Source organism: Lonchura striata, chromosome 2, assembly GCF_050655825.1.
Source record: "Lonchura striata isolate lonStrDom1 chromosome 2, ASM5065582v1, whole genome shotgun sequence".
Classification (NCBI taxonomy): Eukaryota; Metazoa; Chordata; class Aves; order Passeriformes; family Estrildidae; genus Lonchura; species Lonchura striata.
Window position 1 is genome coordinate 16,195,531 of NC_140704.1, and position 23,126 is coordinate 16,218,656.

Below are 23,126 nucleotides of genomic sequence, written 5' to 3' on the forward strand. Positions count from 1 at the left end.
CTGAAGGTTTTTTTTTCTTTATTGAAAATTGCACCACAACATATCATAGACTCATAGAATGGTTTGTGTAGGAAGGGACCTCAAAGATCATCTTGTCCCAACACCTCTGGCATTGTCAGGAACACTTTCCCTAGACCAGGTTACTCTGAGCCCCATCCAACCTGGCCTTGAACACTGCCAGGGATGGGGCATCCACAACATCTCTGGACGACCTGTTTCAGTGTCTTGCCTCCCTCACAGCAATGAATTTCTTCCCAATACTCAATCTAAACTACCATCCTTCAGCTTAAAGCCATTCCCCCTTGTTCTGTTGCTGTATTGACTTGTAAAAAGTCCCTCTCCAGCTATCTTGTAGCCCCTTTAGGTAGTGGAAGGTTCTATAAGCCTTCTCTTCTCCAGGATGAACAAAATTACTTTAAAAGGTAAAATACCTAAATAGTAAGTTATTTCATGTGGTTCTATTAACTTTAATGCTCCAGTTGTCTTAAATGGAAAAACAAAGCACCCCAGAACAAGGATAATAACTCTTAATATTTCATTTTTGTTGCCAAACTCTTCTTCAGAATTGGTGTTTACCTTTTCCTGAAGCCCACCCCATAATAAAGCATTTTCTTCCTGAGGGGAAAAGCTTACATCAGTGGATCAAACTGAAATACCAGCTCATCTGGGCTCGGAGTGTTACCCAGGTTGTTGACTCAGAGTGTTTCACCAGATACATAAACTTCTAGGCCACGCACAAGTCCCATGGGAAGTTTTCCTCATTTGTAGAACTCAAAGAAAGTAATGCTTGAATTCAGTTACTTTTTACATCGTGTTATACCTTTTCCAGGAAAAAAAAGGTAGCCTAACACAAACTAGGATTAGACAGAAGACTTTTAAGCACCTTCTGTTTAGTTTGAGTGCACTATTGTGCATTTCCCACATGTACTTCAGTTCATGTTTCTACTGTCTGTGGAGAATTTTTTCTTTGTTAAAGTTCATATTTAGCTTTTGTGAGATTGTTTCAAAGTATGAATAATTTCTTCAGATATTTGAAGTTAAACTTGATCTATTCTATTTTTGCTACTGTTCTCTTTACAGTCATTTCCCCACAGGACTAAAAGTTTTCTATGTATCAGTGTTTAAAGTAATTTGTACTTGAAATTTGCCCAAGATCCTTCTGCTCTCAGAGTCATTACATATTTATCATATATTACCATATTCATGTATGATACCAAGCATTCAACAGAAAAATATCTGAACACAAAATTAAAGGGAGACTGTAGCTGTATTTGTTGTTTAAGTATTCTAGTGCTAGATAACAGTTAAATGTTTCAGCAGAAAAACACACAAAAACATTTGGAAACAGTTGAAGTCTGGTCCTAAATTTTGTCTTATGTTAAATGGCAGTACAAATGAGAGAATTCTTAGTTCTAGACAGCTGGAGAGTTTTCCACAAGTTGGATGTTTGGAACATTCTGTGGAATGATTTTACATCTCTATAGTAAAATAGCATGACATTTTCTGTAGCTGAAATCCAGCACTTGAACAAAGAGGGTAAATCTGTGTGATTATTGAGACTTTGTTTTGCTTCTGTTTCAGTTGTACACTCATGTCTGTTTAAACCAATTTTTGAGGACTCAGTGGCAGAAGCTGTCAGCTACACATTTCAGTATGTGGAGAAAAATATCCTCAGAATTTCCAAGAGGGTTAAATGGCTCCAACAGTATCTGAAAACTTGTTGGTAAGAAATAGAGAAAATTAGGTCACAATGTCTTTTGTAATTAGATCACTTTTCAGTAGCTGTATTAATATTCAGAACTTGAATATACTAAAAAACCCCAGAAGGCATCTGTTAATTTTAAAGTGAAATTTAGATTTGTGTTTTAACAAAGATATGACAAACTTTCTATAGGATTATATGTAGGCTCATAAAAACTTTGGGTATATGTTTTAAAGGGAGAGCTGCGGGTATAGCAGAGATGAACTAAGAATATTACAAATGCAAGTATTACCCTGAAAAATGCATCTTTGGTTTCTTAAATCACTGAACAGGAGGTCAGAGACCTGGCTGCAAATGTGCTGCAGTTTCTGTTCCTTCCTTGGTAAATAGAAATAAGCACCAGTAAATCTTCATTGGTAAACAGAGCTAAAATTGTCCAAATTATGGAGCTGAGATGTAGTATTCAGAAGGAGGAATACTCCAGATCCTGGTGATGGCCAAAATGTTGCTTTACTTTCTTCTAACTTCATTAACTTTTGCACAAGAGTACAGCAATCACAGCTCTAACTCAAAATTACCAAACTCTGTTTAGTCATTGGCAATTTCATTCTTTGTTTTCCTCTTCACCTTTGTACAGTTTCAATTTAGTAATTCAGTTATATAAGGAGAAGAAAAGAGACAATTAACTGATCTTGAAAAACAGAGATCAAAAATTTGATACAAGGACATCTACTACCTCCTTCCCAATGGACACATGAATGGTGTGTTCCTGAAACAGAAGTGAGGAGCTAGTGTTTTTTCCAGATGGAGAGCACCTGAACAGTGTTTTGTCCCTTGAAAACAGAATTACTCTGAGAGGTCCCTTTGGCCTGTTTGATGCATGAGAACAGCATGTGGTAAAAAAGACCAGGAGCAATTGTATATTTTATGCAGCCAATGCTGGCTTCAGATGTTCTGGTTTAAGGCAGTGGCCACTGGCATCAGTTCTGCTTGTTTTCTGTGTGACCTCTGGACATTTCCTGCTGTGTCCTCTCCCATTTCTAGACTTCCATTACTGGCTTGTTTTTAAGCAACTACAGTTCTCTAAAATTGGTCTAGACCTTAGGCAGTGGGAGTAGTCATGTCTCACGATCAGGACTGACATTCATGGTGGGGCAGTTGCCCAGATGTGATCATGGGTTGAGACCATTCCACAGAGCTTTTCATGCCTTGTTTGGTTTTTACTTCCCCACTTAAATGTACTTTGATGCAGCTTCTGGAGCCCTACTCCCAAAGCCAGGCTGACCTGTGTTCGGCATCAAATGAACATGGAACAAAGACATAGCCCCAGGTTCAAAGGAGCTCACTAAAAGAAGTGAGAGAGATGGCAGAGCAGCGGAAAGGTGCAAGGAGATGCACTGGGCACAGCTCTTCCTGCCAGCTGGCACTGAGGCAGTGCTGGCCTAGGGGGGCTGTCAGATCTAGAATTCAGCATCTCACAGGAGGATCAGGTGGTTGAAGCTCCCTGGCAGGGCTTCTCCCATGCTGGGCAGTGCCCAGGCACAGCTGAGGGTCACAAAAGCCTGACTGGCAGCCGTGCAGCCAGCGTGACTGCAGGAGGAACCAGCTGTGTGTGTGAGCTGTGTCTGCTGCCTTCAGCAGAGCCACAGCGGCAGGGCTGGCCTTGGCCCATTTCCCTGCCTGGTGCCAGTGGAGGCAGGAATGCTCCGAGTCCCGTGTGCAGTCCTGGCCACTACTGACTAAGACACAAAAGGAGTTTTCTTGTTTGGTTGTGGGTTTTCATTGCTGTTGTTGAAAACTGCCTTGAAAGCTTTGTTATTATTGGTGCTATCTGGACAGTATGAAAGAGCGGCCTCTCTTATAGGCCCTGCTGGGTTATTATTCCAGATGTTTTTCTTTACACAGCTGTTAAGCAGGAAGTAGAACCAAAACCAAAGATTGATTTGAACCATTCTTTTGTCAAAAACCAGAACTGAACCTGAATTATTGTCTTCTCTTGACTTCACTGAATTCAGATCATCATTGGCTACAGCTGGATTCAACCCCAGCTCAAACCACACTGAGAAAAGCACAGAGCCTGGCCACACTTTTAGGTGAGACTTTGAAGGCCAAGAGCCTGCATCTTTTCATGAGTGCAGCTGATGTTACTTTCAAGCCAACAACAGCTTTTACTGAGCATGTGTGCACATGTACATATTGTTATGTATTTATCAAGTGCTTTCGTGTACACCAGTTTGTTTTAATGAAAAATGCAGGTTTATATTGCATAATTGGAAGATTAAGGGCAGGCTACAGAAAGAAGTCTACCTATATAATACCAAAGTTTTAGCAAATAGATGTATAATTTTAATCCAGCAGGACTCACACATCTCAGGAAACTTAGAATGTTACATTTCGTATATATAGGGTTTGCCCCTATTTTCTGAAAGTCAGAAGAACCTGATTGAATGCAGGCTACAAACTTGTTCACTACAAACCTAGTTAAACATGAAATCTTATGGGATTAGCTTAATTGTTCCTTAAATAAAAAAGCTACTTTGTACACAGACTGCGATTTTATGCTTGCCAGATAAAGAAATATGAACCTGTCCAGAGACACGGGAATTTGTCTGTGTAGGAGTATCACTGGGCCAACTGTCTTGCCTTTTGTGCGATATTGTGGTGTAAAACATCACTCCACTGGTTTCATTTTACAGAAAATAGTCTCTGTGGTGGTACCCTGTGGGAACTGAAGTATCAAATTCTATTTTCCCTTCAAAAATCCAACTCCATTCATCCCCTGCTCCTGACACTGCACTCTCCGTGGGCGTCAGCCAGTGCATGGGCTTGGGGGATGCTGTGGCACGGCAGGGGAGCTGTGGGAAGGTGTTCCAAGGAAAGCAGGAGGTGCCACTCTGCCATGGGAGAGGCTGCCACAGGTAACACCACGGTGTTTGAAATGAGGGATGGTATCACTGATAAGATTACACAGTAACTAAGTAAATGAGGAAAATATTGTATTATTCCATTTTTAATTTTCAGAGGATTATGTGACACTTCTGATTAACAGACATTATTACCCTGACTGCAAAGTCTTATGTTTTTCTTTGGCTTCCCTGCTGCCTCTTTGAAAGGAAGGGCTGCTGTAATTAAAGACTTTATTTGTTATATAAATGTAACCATAAAACATGTGGAGTTCCTATCTTCCAGAGCTACCAGACCAAGCAAATAAAGACAGCATTTCTGCAAGTGTTCTCAAGTGACCTATTCTGTTTAATCTCGTTTCCTTTCTTCCTAACCAGTCTTCTCAAAAAGCCTCTCTGTGTCAGGGGCCAATTGTTTAACAGAGGCAATATGAAGCAGAAAGGAGAGGCTGGCCAGCAACCACTCAAAGGGAGAAGCTGGGACACTGCTGGACTCTGAACACCAGCAAGTCTCCAAGTCTGCACAAAAATGAGCACCCTATGGGTGAAAACAGCATGGGAAGGTGGTTTGAGCAACATTTACTCCCTCTTCACTACAAGAAGGATCCATCACCACGCCTGGGCCTTTCACTAACCTGCATTTAGCAGGGTTGTGTTACCCCTCTGTCAGGCAACACATTCCAGTGTGTAGTTCTTGACTGCCTCACGGCATACTCTGCAGGTGCTTCGCCTTCACAGTGTCACTAAATGTCATTCAAATGTCTTGAATTTGTGGTCTCCAGAAATCATCTTCTGAAAGTGGTATTAAAACCTGCCTACACTTGAGAGTCTGTTCGAGTCCAACAAGTGCCTAGACAGGTGTGGTTGCAGTGTCTGTGTATTGCTGACAAAGTGGTTGCACTTTCAATCCTGAACCTCCTTCACATCTTCTACTTTGTACCAGAGGGGTGGTGGTGACTGGTGTTAACTCTTCTGCCACTGGCAGAATGTGGTGCATTTATATATTTGGTGTTTGTCATTGTCCCTGCAATCACATTTAAGTACCCCCAGTGAGACACTCATGCTCAGATTTTCTGCAGGAACTGCTGGGTCACTCCCAGTACACTAATTTGTCTGTCACAAAGTGTGAGTGGAAGACACAAGAGAACAGATTCCAAATCAGAGCAAGCTCTGCAGGTAGCCAGTGCTACTGCTCTGCTCTCCTCTGAGCTCCACTTACAGCAGTGGTTACTTGGCTTGGGCTCTTGAGCGTCATGTAAAATCCTTATGGGTCCTCTGTGCTCAGGATTGATGATTCTTTCTTCTCTTTTAGCATCTTGTGAATAACTTAGACTTTTTCATGCTAATGCAACTCCCTCTCTTCCTGGTAAATTGCCTCATTTTGGGCTATTGCAAAGTGCTTAGTCTGGATTGCTCCACTGTAAGTACCTAATGGCTGCTGCTGCTTTCTCTATCATGTGCCTGGGACAAGGGTGAAATATCAGCAGAGAGCTGACACCACTTCAACCCCTAAAGGAGCGATAGTAGGAACTCCTCCTGTAGTTAGCCTCAAATGACTTTCATCTGTACCGCTTGAGCACACAGGATTGTTTCTGCAGTTTAACAGTGTGGCACAGATGAGATGGCAGTGGATAAATACAGTAAACATGCAGTGCTAGTGAAGTTTGAAAAATTTCTTTTTTATTTTAACAGTATCAGGATTTTACCTCTTGTCTTTCCATGCCTGGGAAATCAGGAATGCCTTTGCTCTCAAGACCTTGTAATCTAATGCCAGGTCTTGCTGTCTTTTATAGTTGAACTTTAGTACCTCATTTCATGTGTGGTCCCTTTGCCTTCTGTAACACTCCTCACAATGAGGTTGGCAGCTCTTACCCTGGAACCAAGCTGATTACTTCTCTGGGCTCAGGGTCTGGCTTTGAGATAAGATGCAATCAGGAAAGATGATAAATATTTCAGCAAGTAATCAAATGTGTGAGAGCTGTCTGGTTATTATCTTTGGATTAGTATCTGAGATTAGTATCTGTGAGCAAACTTCAATGCAAACGCATCAGAGTCTCCTCAAAGTGGTAGTAAATACGTGTGGCTGATAAATCTATTGACTTTTTTTTTCCTTTGTCTAAATTATTTAATGGAAATTGTGGGACTGCATTAGATGGTCCTGCCCTTTGCTGCTCAGCTGTCCTTTCAGCATTTCACTTCTTTTACAACTACAGTGTGGTCATGATAAATCTTCTACACGTTTTTAAGTAATTTCCCAAGTGCTCTCAAAAAGGGGGCAGCAATTCATTGTTACTTTAGGCAATTATTACTGAAATCTACAAAACAGTGTTTTGCAATAATTAACCTTAGTTAACCTTAAGCCTTGAAAGGTTTTCTAGTGTTGCTCAGCAGCCTGTAAGCTCACGGTTGTGCGTTCGTACATTCAGAGCTGTTGCGAGTTCACAAACCCTGTCGAGTGAGCTCTGTCTGCTTTACTGATTCCAGCTCACACAAAGGCACAGCACTGTACAGCTCAACTTGTAAATGGCGTTTCTGGGGGGGTTTTGTTATTATATTTCTGTGTAATACTTTCCAAACCCTACTTTATTGTATCTTGCAGTTAAAAAACCACCTGGATATTCTTTTTCAATTCTCTGGGTTTTTTTTAGACTATCTCTAAGCCCTTAGCCTTGCATGTTTTTGTAATGTGTAAGACAGACGCAGAGGCTTCAGAAGACTTGTGCAGCTGGTAGCTTTTTGATGATTTCATTTCACAATTCTTTGGAAATAAAGGTGGGTACTAATGAGAACAATGAGTAAAATGTCAGTTGCACAAAATATAAGTGATCTCTTCTAGAAAATACAAACAGTTCTGTCAGTTCAATTTTACCTGTGCATTGTTCTGCTTTAGCAGAGTATAAAAAGTAAAGTCTGATGGATGTATGGTAAGGACACAAATGTTTTGATCCAAGGAGACATCCTAAATTCTTTATACTAGACCTTTTAGTGACTGGGAGGTGGGGATTTGTCCAGGTGTCCTTTGAACCTTGTGAGATTATTTACGTGAATGGTATAAAGCTGAAATGACAGTACTGACATACATGGAAATAAATGCATGGGATGGGGAGGAACAACAAGTTCACAGGAATGGCAAGACTGCCATGCATGGGAAATAGGGGAAATGAACATTTACAACTTTCTCCAAGTGGGAAAAGTGGTTGTGTGGAATCTCTTTAAATATCTGTTTCACAGGAAGTAAAATCTTATTTATTTATCTCAAGTAAAATATTCATTGCTCTGCTGGAAGAGAAATGAGAGCCATGATGAGTTGAAAGAGTTAAGCCAGTTACAATCAGCATCTAAGGTCTTCATGAAGCAGTGAAATTCTGAGTGCTAGAAGGGAATGATCAGTTTTATACATGTTCAAATTAATACAAAATGCTACTCTCCCACTTTCGCTGTACAGCCTGGGTTTTAGAATGTCAAGAAAGTATTTGACATTTACAAGAAACTGCAGGCACTAATACAAATCATTTTTATCCATTTATGCATTTTAACCACCACGCTGAGTGAATTGTTGGCTCTGCACAATTAGTCTCTATGCTTCTTGACAATATAACCACAGATTTTCACAAATTCTATTAATAATGCAAGGTGGAAGCTCTGTTCTCCAAGTCTGCTATTTTTCTTTGAGAAAAACATTTAATTTCTTACAAACCTGATATAAATAGACCAGCTGACAAGTATCCCAAAAGAACAGAATATGCTTGGAATAGCAAGATTCGAACTGACATATTTTTGGCAAAAAAAAAAAAAAAAAGTTATACAAGTTGTATTTGTCTGAAAAATTAAAAATAGAAGCCTTTGTCATAATGGCAAGAGAAGCCAGGTTGAGTCATGATTGATGTCACTTGCAAGAATACTTTAAGCTTAGAAAATGACATCAGAATCATCAGAATTTGGTAAGATTTAGAGTGGTTCCTGAAGCCAGGGTGTTGGGGATTCAAGAAGATACTTTGTGGATGATACACAGCACACTGCCAGACATCATCTGAACAGAAGCCAGGAGTTACGGTGCTTGCAGATTACTTTTCTGAGTGATGGGTATAATTTGTTTTAATAACATTCATTTTAAGTTAAATGCATGTTTTTGGCTTTTTAGATTTGATGCAATCCCCCATTTCAGGCTGGCAGAGCAGTCCATCACTGCCTGACCTCTCCCCTTATCCACTTACATGACAAGTTTCCAAGAGCAGTCAGGAGTGCTTTCCTTATTACCACAAGTCTGCAAATACAGCAGGATCTCTTTCCATTTACTCTTCTCCAGTTTTAGTGCTCAATTCCTGCTGACTTTACTACTGAGCATTTATAAGTCAGACTGTAACAGCACATATGTATGTTAGAAGTATTTCTTTTAGCTCCCAGGCTAAAACTAAACTTTGTCTGTCTGTCTGCTACTGCTGGTGTTAAAATGGAAGTAACAAAACAGAAAAGGCGCTTGGATTTCACTTTATTAAAGATAACCAATAAATCGTGCGGAGCCCAGGTCACGGAGAGGCTGAGCAGAGCTTCTGCTGTGCGGAGTAGCGAACCTCTCAGGAAAAGTTTCTTACATTTCTCCTTTGATTTGTCACATATAGCAAGTGTTTGCTCCTTAAAATATTTTTCGTGTGAAAATCAGTATATTTAAACTATTTAAGCACAATGCTACTTCTGATCTGGTTAGGTCTGTTTTGCTTTTAAACATGAAGAGAAAGTAAACTGCAAATCACGTTTCTAAGCAGACTTGGGATTGCATTTAGCAGCAGCATGTTTTGTTCCTAAAAATGATAGATATTAGTGAAAAACAGAGTTTTACACTTGCTTGGCTGCATGCCTGTCACAATATGCATAATCAGTTTTCATAACTAAAATGAGTTTGTTCCAGGAAAATAAAAAGTTCATCCTGCAAGCAGCTCCATGGGTGAAACGTGTGTGTGTGTCAGCGAAGAGCCGCCGTTATCTGCCATTTCAATTTGCACGTTGTGCTCGTTCCTGTTCTGTTTGAAGAGCCAAGTGGTGGATGAATTATTCCTGGTATTCCTGACTTTTACTTCAAGCCAATAAACACCTGTGTGCAACTGGTCTGCCAGAGCCATTCCATGAACATCTGGGCATGCTCCAGCCCTGGGGCTACTGGCGTTCAAAAGAGTTTTCCCTGATCCTGCTGCTCACTGCAGCTGCAGTCGGGCCTGATTACATGCAGGAATTGGATTGGGAATCCCATCACTCCATGCACCCAACTCTCCTGGTGGCATAAGAGGCAGAAAAAAAGACAAGGGTTCTGGTGGATTATGCCAGTGGTGAGGCAGAGGGAACTGTGAGATTCCTTTGGGCAGAGGGAGTTTTCCATGGCCTCCTGTGTTGTGTAGCATGCAGAAAGGACCCGTGCTGGAAGATGAATCTCGGCATAGTAACAGTGAATGTGCTCTGCACAACTTTGTTGCAGCTGTTGGAAGGACACGGTGAATGAAGCAGACAACTGCAGAGAAGAGAACATGTTTTCATGATTAAGGCATGAGTGCAGCTCTGGGGAACCAAAAAATATCCCTGCCTTTGCCACAGATTTCCTGTGTGATACGAGTCACTTTGCACACGTGGCTGTTAATTCTGTTTTTCATGGTGCTTGGTATGGAGGAGTGTAATTTGTAGAAGTGCCACTGCAAACTGTAGGCAGTGGGAGCTGTGCTGAACACTGAGAAAGCAGGCAGCCTACATCCAAATGAGGCAGGCAAGCAAAGTGGAGGCAGGGATTACAAAGATAAATCTTCGTGACTTCGATTTCTGTGTTGAAGAACAGCTTGAAGGGGTTTGTCCTTCTTAAACTTGTCCTTTCCTGTACCTAAAATAAGAGCATATTTCTAGTTAAATACAAGTGCAGTATTTGTGAGCAATTGCTGAGTTTCAGATACATCTGCTAAGCTGAGAAGTAGTAAAGTTACTGTTTAGCACTTGTCTATCCTTATCTTTCTTCTTTATGTTTTTAAATGGAAAAGTTATTATGTCACTGAGCAGTTACTGAAGAAGTTCTTATTAAAGCAACATTGTGAATACTTGTATGCTTTTACTGGCCTTATGCAAAGTTAGAGATTCAGTAACCTGTGTTTTCCCATAAAGTGCAAAACCAAAGGGTTAACAGTACAGCTGAAAGGAATAAAGAAGACTACGCTGTTCTGTTGGTAAAAGTTGAAGAGGCCAATAGGACACTTTATGGGAAGGTACTTCTTGAAATGAAGAGTTATTAATCTGCTTACACACAAAATAAAGCGTGATGGTTGTATTGTGGATCTTATGCATCATTATATTTTCATTACATGAAAAAATGAATTTTGTATGGAAGCCATCCTTCTATCAAGATGGGCAAAGGCATATGTGAAATGGAAAAATGAGAACAAGAAAGCAGAAAACTCCACAGATTTCTGTAGTATAATTTTGTCACCTTAAATATTCTCATTTCTTGATGTTGTAATCCAGTGCCAAGGACAATTACAATTTGCTTTATAGGAGTGCTATTTATTTTGCATATTCACCATATTTTATTGGAAAATTCTTCAATTCCCCCACTAGTTAATCACAGATTTTTAAAACAATACATTTGGGAGTGCCTGATTTATGTAACTGGAAGAGGTATGCTCCATTCCATCAGAGGTGTTAGTTACATAGGTGACTAGAAAATTACAGGATTTTTTTTTTTTTTTACTTTAGTAATCAGAAACACTACACACTACAATGGAAATCCCGCTGTTTTCTAAATTTTGTTTATTTGAGATATAACCTATATTTTTGTTGGAACACAGATTATACACTTTGGATGTACACAAGGCACCAAAAGTGGAATTCAGGCAATCCAAATCCACAAAAGTGATTCAGAAAAGCTCTGCTTTACGGACTGTAAAATCTGAATTCACTTGGCTCCATTGTTTTGCTCCACTCTGCGAAGTCCAAAGCTCAGGTTTCTGTAAGTACATCGAACTCTCAATTTCTACTTTCAGCTTCTTTCAATTTCACTAAAAGAGAAGTCTGGACTTGGTTCTGTGAAGCAGTCCAGGTACCCTGAGCACACCTACCACTTACTGACACCACTGGCTGCTACCAGGATGGATCTCACTCGTGTCTGCGGCTCGTGGGTGCTTGGCAATTGCCCATGGCCTTTTGGAGTTGTCCAGTAAAGTGAGTTACAGAGCTGAGTTCCTGCATGCTTCAGAGTCCCTGCCTGACTGTGCAAAGCTTCAGCCTGTTTTACAGAAGGAAATCCCACTGGACAGGGACTGGAGCTCTCCATGGAGAGTGACTTAGAGCCCTGCAGCCACACAGGCATCCCCAGGCTCCAAAATGAAGTGGAGGGGCACACTCACCATTCCTGTTTGGCAGACTCAAGAGCTGAGTACAGAATGTCTGTGTGTGCAGTGCAGCATGTTCACAGAATCTGAAAGCTATAAAATGTTTTGATATGTATTTGAATATGGTCTGCTCTCAGTCTCAAACACAGCATATATAATTATCACCAAAAGCGGACATCACCAGATCATCTTTTATACTTACCAGTGTAGTAGACAACATCAAGTATTTCTAATTACTGTATTCTACTTCTAAAGAGAATAAAATAAAGCTGGGTTTAATTGTAAAGTCTCAATAGTGAGATTGCAAATAATTTGCCCCCCTGAAGATTCTACTCAATCTTTCCCCATGTGGAGTATTTAATTCCAGTTCAGCTTACTTTAAACTGAACGGAATTTTTGTGCCAAATTAGGACAACTAAGTCCTTCCACGCAGAAAACTACTGAGCTCACTGAATATTTTTCTGTCTTAGTGCCAAACCATACAGTAATCATACTGAGGATATGGATGGAAGAAACGTTTCTCTGCACAGTAATTCCATATAGGAATCACTACTGATTACAGTGAGGCTACTTTATGGGTAGTGGTAAATTATGAGGTTTCTCTTGTAAGTGAGAACATTGATTTACATGAGTAAGGCAAAGGCTCACACGTAAACTGAACTCAAACTTTAACTGTCAGCCGTAACACATCTATTTATACCACAGATCTGTGCTTAGCTACTTATATTTAATTACAATCAGTTGTGGTGCCTCCATTTTCTGTGTTTACCCAGAGAATCACATTTCTGAGGTCAAATGGAATGACAGTTATACTGTAGTTATTTGAAAACATGCTTAGTTGTACATTCTGCCTGTATTTGAGGACTGAATTTCTGCAGAAGCGAGGATGAGTATGATTCATCAATCCTTCCTTACATGAATAAAATTTCACACACATCAGTTTTAGTCAGGGCATAGCTGTGCTGCACAACACGGTGCTGTGGAGAGATACCCAGAGCAGCTCAAAAGGAGCCAGCTCGGGTAACTGGAAGCAGTTTAACCACATTGCTTAATGCTGCAAACTGTCTCATTTACCCTGGTTTTTAGCAAAGTAAATTAGCTTTGACAAAGCACTGCACAAATAGGCTACCCTGCTCCCAGCCCATGAGCCAGCTTTGGCACCAGTTTCTACAGTGGACTTACTGTGCAGTACAGCACAGCACAGCACAGCACAGCACAGCTTGTAGTAGATGCAAAAGACTGCTTGCATAAAATGTGCAGATTCTGATCCTCAAATTTTATTCTGCACTTACTCATTTTAATGGCATAAAACGTTTTTAATTCTTAAATGTCACTGCTTAAAATTCAGTGGTATTACTGAACAAGAACATCAAAAGACTACAATAAACAAATCACTAAAGAGCATCAGTTTAGGCTTGCCATGTTTATTTTATTATTTACTGACAGCAGTAGCAAACTGCTAATTGGTACTAGATTTATTCAGACTCTTAAGCCTAATTTTTACTGACCTTTGGCATTGTTATTTCCAGCACGAAAGGCTTTACCAAAATTCTAACAGATCACAAGCCTTTCACACTGAAGTCTCAGAAGAAAAATGTCATTAATAACTAAAGTATGTTTTAGAATGTCACAGGACCTACTTTTTTTTTAAGACTCTGGAAAAATGAAGTTTTTTTGCCTGCTTTCTGACAGTACTGTTAATAGACCAAATCTTTCATCCCATGAAATCAATGACAGAAATCCATCGATGACCACAGGTGCAGATACTAAAGTCTCGCCATATACAGTTTTCCAGGAGGGATAGAATCTCTTTTCATCTCTCAGAAATTATTTCAAACTTCCTAGTAAGATAGGCTTTTGGCATCCTAATCAGCAACCTTTTCAATACCACAGCAGTACATGCTAACCTGATATTCCAGGAAAAAATTACATTAAAAATATTCAAGTTATTCTTCCCAAATCTAAACACAGCACATATACATGCATTTTGATGAAGTACCCTGCTTCAGCCCCAAAATTTTACATTCAGAGTTGAAGGCTTGCTGAAAATCAACAGCTCCTTTAATAAGCTAAAATACTAATTTATGCATAAATTGGATAGAAGAGTCTTAAAAACTAGATAGTTTTAATCTCTATCTCTGCTTGAGTTAAAATATAAAAACGTAAGAGCTACATGCCACTCCTACAATAAAATACCTAACTACCTAACTGTGGCAGAGCTCCAGATCCTCCAGAAGAACCTTAATGATCCTAAATTTAAATTAAAATACTTGAATGTATGCAGTTATTACCAGAAAAAGAAATGGAAAAATTTGGAGAAAAAATGTACCCATATGGAGGACTCTAATATCCATGGCACAGATCTTGAGAACAATACCAGAAAATTGGCTGAATTAACTGTATCAGAATGTACACTATGCAAGACATGTATATGCAACACACATTTCTCCTTCTCTCAATAAAAATAATTTTGATAAAAAGGCAACTTTCCTCCACAAATTGAAGTTCTACTGTAAAAGGATTTGGAACAGAACTATAATCACTGTTCTCATCCATGCAGGACTTCATTTTCATCCAAGTTGAGTGAAGATGTCATATTCTGTGGACTTAGAATTGGCTTTTTATTTTGCTTTGTTTAATAGCTCACACACAGTGCAATCACTATGAAGCAGGAATTTTGATAAATACATTATTTTTCTACCAGGCACTGGATTAATGCTCAACCTTGCAACATCCAACTGTTGCTCCATATTAATTTTACAGCCAATTGCTGCTCAAACCCTGTAGCGATTTGGCTTTATTCTGATCTGCACTCCTCTCACAATTTCACATTTTCCCATATAATATTACCGTACCACCATAAATGATAGAAGCAGTCTCTTCAAAACCAGTGATTGCTCCAAGGTGCTTGAATTTCTGCCTTGAAATGACCTACAAAGAAGAGAACACACCCTGATGTCAGTCTTGGCTTTCTTTCTGATTATATAACAGCGGAAAAATGATACTTTTTTTTACTTTTATTTTTATGTTTGTTTTGTAAAAACTATGCAGGGAATTATCCAGAATTACTCTTGGTGATTACCTAAGGAGTGAAATGGGGCTACACAGTACTGGGACCTGAATAACTGGGAAGTATTTTAACCGTCTCTCTAACCATGTAGTGAAATTTTGTGTTCATATTTGCACCTCATGTGAGAATCTGCTCTTCAAGAAACAGTCAAACTTTCTCTCCAGATTTATATCCCATTACAGTCCAAAATGCTTTTCACCAATAACTTGCATTTTTTTCACTAGGAAAAGAAATTAATAACTGGAGACTACTTACGACATTTATTTCTAATTTTAAAACAATCTCCTTTTCACACTCCCACCACAAAACAAACAGCCTAATCCTTTTTTCCTTTTTCCCCTTGAAAAAGGAGGCAATTTATAGAAACCACCAAGAAAGCAAAAGGCACTTGAGCACGTCACTAGCATTTATTTGCAAAGGTTTTATGTTTAAAAGCTAAAAGTGCTGTTTTGTGTTTGAAAGCTAAAAACGCTGTCCGCGTGTACAAGACACGCTGCCTGCAGTATTGCTTTTAGTATCAAATTATTGTGAATGTCTAGCACTACTAGCTAAATCTATAACTAAGAAGTGTAGTTAGCAGGTTTTCTGCATATATATAAAAATAATTCTCTATTTTTACTTGCCAGAAAGTTGAATTCCTTTCAAAATTGCAAAGTTGAATTCCTTTCAAAATTACAAAGGTGCAAAGTCTTTCTGGATACATCCAGCTTAGAGTAATTAGCAGGGTTATCACTTTAGTCCATTACACTTGGCACACACTGTTTTAGATACATATTCTTGCTTTGATTTTGTTTTGCTTTGTTTTGTCTTAATTTAATCTCTACTACTTTGGAGAAAAGTATCACTGCTAAAATTGCGTTAATTTTTATAGCGTGAATTAAAATGCCTGATTTACACCGAAGCCTTAAAAGGCTGCTGTATCCTTCTGATTGCTGCACAAAAACTGTATTAACTTTGTAGTTATAATCTGCTCACAAAACCAGTTCAACTCACTAATGAGCAAGTTTTAAAAGATGCAAGTAGTTTCCATTGACACTGAATTGGTAAACTATTAAGGTCAGAACAATTAACTAGTTCTAGGAAATGCATTTTATCTGTACATGAAAAGGCATAGATATTATTTCTGCCTGGAAAAATATAGGCAAAATATGGGGTTTTTTTTCAAAGAAGGATCAATTATAAAAATAAAGAGAATTAGCCATTAATGCTTCTGTGTGTAGGGGTTGCACCAGTACATGAACAAGTTAAGGTGTCTCATAGAGTCAATACTTTGGTGACTTCACCTGTAAAAATCAGCATTTTAAAACAATTCCAAATTTATTAATATACTTAGAAAAACCTGCTTCAGACTAGCTTTCTCCAAAGCTTTCTCCCTCAGTATTATTAAAAAAAAAAAAAAATTTCAAGGCAAAATATTATATGAAAAGGGAATTTAAGTTGATGACACAAAAAAGATAATATAGGGATTAAAAAGTAAAATCTTTGAATGTAATTATTTCCTACTAAAGTATTACAAACCCAGGAAAAAACAACCTAAGTTTCACTGAAGTGCCATACCATCATCTTAGGGCCCCTTATAACCTGACCTGTTTTTTTTTCTCAATGCTACAAAGAAAACAAATGAATTAATTTGCTGCATCTTTTAAAACCACAGTCCTCTATCAACTATTACTATGACACAGTTACAGTCACCTAGTTATTACACCAGACTGATAATTTCTTTCAAATTATACTCAAAAATCTTCAAAATTTCTGGGTAGTAGTAAACAGAAATTAACAAAAGGGAATAAATGGCCACCTACAAATAGAAGGAGGTCTAGTAACACAGTTCACATTCTGAAATATTTTTTTATCGATAGAAACTGATTAAATCACATTCAATCTTGGACTGTAAAACATGAATCCCATCTGGAAGCCATTTCTAAAAAAGAGCAGCAGGATCTCTGTTATTGTCATTGTTTAGAAATTAACTGTGCAGATATTGTCAATCTATCACTCATTAACTAAAATATTGTCCCTTCCTTATTTTCTTTGAAGATTTTTGCGTAACTTTTTTTTTGCCAGATACCCATGCACACCCTTGCACACCTCTGCCCCTTGCATGAAATCCCATTTGAAAAGTGTCCTTTTCCATTTCTTAATTTCTAGGCCCAAGAGAGTGTACTGCACAATGTCCAAGCCTGAAAAATCCTCACTGCAAATAATCTGTCATTTTTTTAAAGCAGTAATTACTCAGTAAGCAAGATATAAGTAGGGGAACACAACACAGAAATCAGAGACTGGGTGAAAAATCAGTAGTCCTTTTCTTCTAAAGATTAGGTTTTAAACATTGTTTTCCATAGAATCTTGATTAAACAAAAGACATCAACAATTCATCATGTCCTCTACTTCATTTTGCATTCTCGTGTACAATCACCTCTTGAGCTGAAACCCTGTTTTTCCACAAACTACTCCCCAGTTAAAAAAACCCCAAGCACACAAAAACCAAAACACAACAACAAACAACAGGTTACCAGCAATTAAGATGCATAAAAATGCTTGTTAAGAACTCCAGGCACCTAAATGGTGCCTTTGTACTGATACAAAATGAAATAAAAACAATGTTAAACCCTTTACATCAAAACAGTAGGACTTCAGGATTTTTTGTGAATGCCAAAAATATGTAAATTTTGCAAGAAAGGCAAGCTAATGAACAATAAAAACAAATTGATGAATATGATATTGTTTTCTGCTGATTTTCAGCCTGTCTGACAAACTGCCCATGAAGCTGATCAGCTAAACTGCTATTTAACAGGAGGACTAGCTGGTATGATTGACCTTTTTTATTTTATGTAAGCCTCTGCAATTTTTTTTATAATGGGTGTTACTGTTCTGCTTCAACAGTAATAATTTACACCCTCCTCTATAATAATTTGAGGGAAAATATACGTGAAAAATTGCTTGCACATTCTGGCTTCAACTTTTAGATTGTAAAAAAAATTTCCACTTGCCTTACTCTCCATGTTAACAAATTCTTCATATTCCCCATTTCTTTGTGCCAGTAAGAAATGATCTCATCTTTTGTTACTGGCAAAGATCTCACCTACTGTTTTATAAAATGTCTTTTATATCCAAAATGTAAAAATAACAGAGAAAAAAATCATTTCTACATAAATGTACTACTAGTAGTTTACAGAATTAGCCAAACATGGTGCAAATGCAATCTCTGGGTGGATGCAGTTCCTGAGTGAGCTGGTTTTGAGAACATATTGCAGCTTTATTGCCTGCAATTTTTTTGCACACTGATTTTGGGGCACCAAGAGAGTACTTTCATATTCCTTTAAGTAATTACTCAATGTTTGATCTTTCAGGCAAAATTTTCTTCCAAGTTATCCATTTATACTCTTGCACTAGGTAAATGAGGGAGTACCTCGTACTTACTTTTCAGTGATGCCTGAATGTAACCAAGGGAATAACCCAGAGCTCAAATACCAATGCAGTAACTGCAGCAATGACTTGCTACAGCTGATACATGTCTGAAAACATGCAAAAAACTGCAGAGCACAGAGACTACCAGCAGGAACAGAAATTATTTTTCATGTCAATTCATTATTTTCAAGACCACAACCTTCTATGAAATACGTTTCAAATTTAATATTAGATTCAAAAACTACTTTGTAAAAGAGGAAGAGGATGGGGACCAAAACATAGAGACCACATGCTATAAATATTTCTTTTGTTTAAAAGTGTAATTTGATTTTATGAGGGAAAACTGCAATATATTGTCAAATCCTGCAGAAAGTTGCAAACTCATCAGCTGAAAATAAAAGTAATGGATTAAAAATTGGTTGATTTATTCAATTACAAGGTGACAACAACCCCCAAATGTGAAAACCAAATGTAGTCCTAGAATGTAGTAGCTGAGGAGCTTCCAAAAGAGATGAAGACTATTAATGTCATTGTAATGGAACTTGGTGAAAGGATTTTTAGAAACAGTGTTGAATCTATTTTATAAAAAAAGCTCAGACTGGAACACAGGGCAATTAGGGATACTAAGATGGTAAAAGAAATTAAGAACTTGCAGTCTGAGTCTAGAGGAACTGAACTGGTTTAGCCAAACAAAGTTAAATCTAGGAGAAAATATTCTAATTCGTAAAATGGGTGCAAAATCTGTGGAGGAAAAGTAGCTATGGAAAATAAGATAAAGAACCGATGTTTTTACAAGAAAAAAATACACAAAACCCAGTCATACAAATTGAGTTTATAAATTAAATCAGATGGTTTCTAGGCTTCAGAAGAGTTACAGCAGTCTTCCTAGAACTCCTACACTACAAACTCTGCATTTGCCAGCCACAAAGAAAAAAGTGGGAAACCTCTGACCCTTGAGCATCCATAGCCATTGCTTCTAATACCCAATCCCAGCAGCATTCCTCACTGCTGGCTTGCAGAATCTGCTCTGCTTTTTCATGTTCTGACTTACCTGTTCCCACTGAAAGTTCCATTGGTAGCTAAACTTGAGCTAGTTACCAAAGCTCCTTTTATGGCCAGTGGAGATGCACAGCCTTTGAGGGCACACCATCCCATTTATCTCTGCCATTGAAATATCTTTTCTTCTTGCAGTTCAGTGGAAGAGAGTGATCTCATTTAGGAATTCTATTTCTTACTCCACCGACTTCTTGCTTAAAATACTCAGCTCTGTGTGAAAACTCACTGTCTTCACTCCCCACCTCCCATGGCAGGGATACTTTTACTCCCTTTCACATTTTGTTTCTTGCACCTTCTGCCCTCAAAATCAATTTTTAAAGAGTCATTACTTCAGTAAAATGAAGACATTTAATCCCTTCTGGAAATGCATTCATATATAGTATTCTGTACAGAAAATAAATTGCATTAAGCCTTTAACTAAAAAAAATTCTCTTTTGGTTTAACCTAATAAAATTAGTAATTTTCTATCTTCTCTAAGTTAAACAAATAAAGCAAGAAAAGCCAATGCTATTCTTAAACCATTGCTGTGCAGATTACATGTAATTATACATAGTTACTGCTTGAAAGTTTTGGTAAATCAAATGTAAATGGACAATCATCTCCATGCAAAAAAAAAAAAAAAATTGTATTAATCCCATACTGTTATTCTGCGAAATACATCCCACATACATCCCATGACCTTCCTCATTATTAGAAGTTTCTTACCCAGCTGATTTCTCAGTTGCTAAAATAACTCTTGGCTAAGTTGACGCTGTGGTGTTGGAAGCTGGGTCCTCAAAAGGATTATGTTCCTGTGCCCTCATAAGGACACATATACTGTAGTGCTGACCAGAGCTTCCCAGCTTCAGCCAGTGTACAGCAGGTAGCCATTCCTTCCTAAGACAAATCTAAGTCCAGTTTTTATCATCTGATAGGCATTTTGATGGAGACAAATACCAGAACTGGAGAAGTAATTTGCAAGCGGGAAGTCAGAGAATATAATTCTTTTTGGCTCAGTGGTATAAAAGAAGAGACAATGCATGATGAGTTCAGTAGGAACTTTGTAACAAAAAAATTATCCAGAATGCTGGCTCATTCAACAACATCTAGATTGATAATAGAATCTGGGTAGTAGTGTAGATTTCCATGCTGTGTTGGGGCTGTCTACCTGTGCCTGTACAGTGCTGTGTTGTCCTCAGCAAGTGAAAGGAGTTTATTCACTAGCACTGCCCATAACTATTTCCTTCGCTTCCTTCAACAAACACAAATTGTACATTACATTTAACAATGAGCATTTCAAGCATGATCTGTCACACTACCTCAAGAACTGAAAATGGACAATCTTAACCTTTATTAATTAAAGCTGTTTTCCTGTAGCCGCTAACAGCCAGGGAAAGGTTTAAGCTGTCCTGGCTAAAACTCAAGCTAAAAACGGTTCTGTGGTCTCCCTTTAACCTGTGGTGCAGGATGACTGTAGTTACTGCATTATTGGGCTCGGTACACAGCCGCTTCCCGAGTTCAAACACCGCTCCCCTTCTCTTCCGACGAGGCCGGGCCGCGGCTGTTCCGCTGTCCCGGCAACGCCGCCGTCCCCGCGGCAACGCCGCCGGCCATGGCGGGGCGCGGCGCGGCCGGCCCGGGGCGAGGTGAGGGCGGAACATCGGGCGGGCTGCGTGCGACCCCGGCTCCGCCGAGTCCCTGCTGCGGGCCCTCGGCTCCGGCCTGCCTCCCCTTCCCACCCTGGACCCTGCCCCGCGCTCCCCACACGGCCGAGGCCGCCCCGGGCCCGGCGCACTCGGCTGCCCCGAGGCCGCCCTCGGCCGCCCCTCTCCTTCCCCTCGGCCGCCCCTCTCCTTCCCCTCGGCCGCCCCTCTGCCGCCCCTCTCCTTCCCCTCGGCCGCCCCTCTCCTTCCCCTCGGCCGCCCCTCTCCTTCCCCTCGGCCGCCCCTCTCCTTGCCCTCAGCCGCCCTCTGCCGCCCCTCTCCTTCCCCTCGGCCGCCCCTCTCCTTGCCCTCTGCCGCCCCTCTCCTTCCCCTCAGCCGCCCCTCTCCTTCCCCTCAGCCGCCCCTCTCCTTCCCCTCAGCCGCCCCTCTCCTTGCCCTCTGCCGCCCCTCTCCTTCCCCTCAGCCGCCCCTCTCCTTCCCCTCGGCCGCCCCTCTCCTTCCCCTCGGCCGCCCCTCTCCTTCCCCTCGGCCGCCCCTCTCCTTGCCCTCGGCCGCCCCTCTCCTTCCCCTCAGCCGCCCCTCTCCTTGCCCTCGGCCGCCCCTCGGCCGCCCCGGCCGCCGCCCCCCGGGTCCGCCATTCGCGGGAAGCACCGGGGGCCATGAGGGCCGTGTCTGTCCGCCTGCACAGGGGGATTTTAACAGAAGGATCATTTTGCTACAGCCTCAACCGAGGCCTCCTGCTGTCGGCTGCCAGAATTTCTAATAGCAGCGGGAATTAAGATGAAATAATCAGTGTTTGCACCTGATTTCCCCATTTCTTTAAAATTTGCAAGTTATTTCCATCAAGCCCCTCTTTCTCCTCTTCAGGGATTTAAATGAGTTAAAAGAATCTATTCGTTCCTAGATATTATTTGAAATCATAGCAGCCACGGCATATGTGACCATTTGAGAGCTCGGTTTGGTCATTCTGTGACAGGGTCTCGTTGCCAAGGCGGGCTCCGGTGACACCCACCAAGACCATGGGAGTGGCATTGGCGAGAGCGGCTCAGTGGACTGCTGCTGGCTCTGGAACTGGCACACTTGAAACCACCCCTTTGAACAAAGCCCTTTTAAATCAAATCGTTCAGTTTGTAGAGGACTTCAGCACTAAGCATCCTCAGGAAGCTGAATTTGTCTTCAGAGAGCCCCTTGAGTGGAAAACGCAGTTGGACTCTTCAGTATTTGGGGAGGGTTATGAGATCAAGTAAGTCTGAATTGCAGTGTGTTTCAAATGCAGATGGTGAACTATGAAGAAATACTGTCCTCATTTAGCATAAACAAAACTTTAATGTATTTGGGAGGCTGAAACAGATGGGGTTTTTTATATATATATTGAAAAAATAAGCTAAAATTTGTAGAGTGCAAAAACACACTTTTTGAGAGCTTGAGACAATTCTGTCTTGTTTGTGATGCAAACAAGACAGCCAGTGATCTATACAACATGCCCTGTCTATTCCCAAGAATTTTACAACATGTGTCTGGCAGCGATTACCTGTGTCATTTCTCTTGGTGTTAGGGGTTGCTCCTGTTTGGTGGCTAGACCTTAGCTGGTTGCCAGGTGTCCAGTAAGCTGCTCCCCATCCTGGGGGATTGGGGAGAAAAGTACAATGAAAGGGCCATGGGTTGAGATAAAGACAGGGAGAAATCACTCACCACTTACTTTCATCAGCAAACTGGACTTGAGTCATGGAAATGAATTTAATCTACTGCCAATCAAAAGTTAGAGTAGGATAATGAGAAAACAAATCTTAGAACCTACATCCTCCCACATCTACCTCTTCTCAAGCTCTCCTTCAGTCCTGATTTTCTCTACTTCCTTACCCCCAAGTGGCACAAGGAGATAGGGAATGAAGATTGAGATCAGTTCATTACTTGTTTTTCTCTGACATTTCTTCCTCCTCACACTCTTCTCCTCTATCATGGGGTCTCTCCCACAAGACAGTCCCT

General features: G+C 40.1%; 1 protein-coding gene and 1 long non-coding RNA gene across 3 annotated transcripts in view; one reads left to right on the forward strand and one right to left on the reverse strand.

Moving 5' to 3' along the window:
• Window positions 1-7,975: 7,975 nt before the first annotated feature.
• On the reverse strand, window positions 7,976-20,869 carry LOC144245888 (uncharacterized). Of its 2 annotated transcripts, XR_014950874.1 has the most exons (3): window positions 20,203-20,869; window positions 14,819-14,894; window positions 7,976-10,465 (listed from the first exon to the last, which is right to left on the reverse strand). It is a non-coding gene; the product is annotated as an uncharacterized LOC144245888 (long non-coding RNA). The 2 variants fall into 2 exon arrangements; XR_014950873.1 differs by having other exon boundaries at window positions 7,976-14,894.
• Window positions 20,870-20,999: 130 nt separating this feature from the next.
• ODAD2 (outer dynein arm docking complex subunit 2) overlaps window positions 21,000-23,126 on the forward strand; it is a 75,799-nt gene continuing 73,672 nt past the window's right edge. The window contains exons 1-2 of the mRNA XM_085564807.1: window positions 21,000-21,122; window positions 22,117-22,383. Of these exons, the coding sequence (XP_085420933.1) occupies window positions 22,160-22,383 (224 nt within the window). The 5' untranslated portion in view covers window positions 21,000-21,122; window positions 22,117-22,159. The remainder of the gene's footprint in view (window positions 21,123-22,116; window positions 22,384-23,126) is intronic.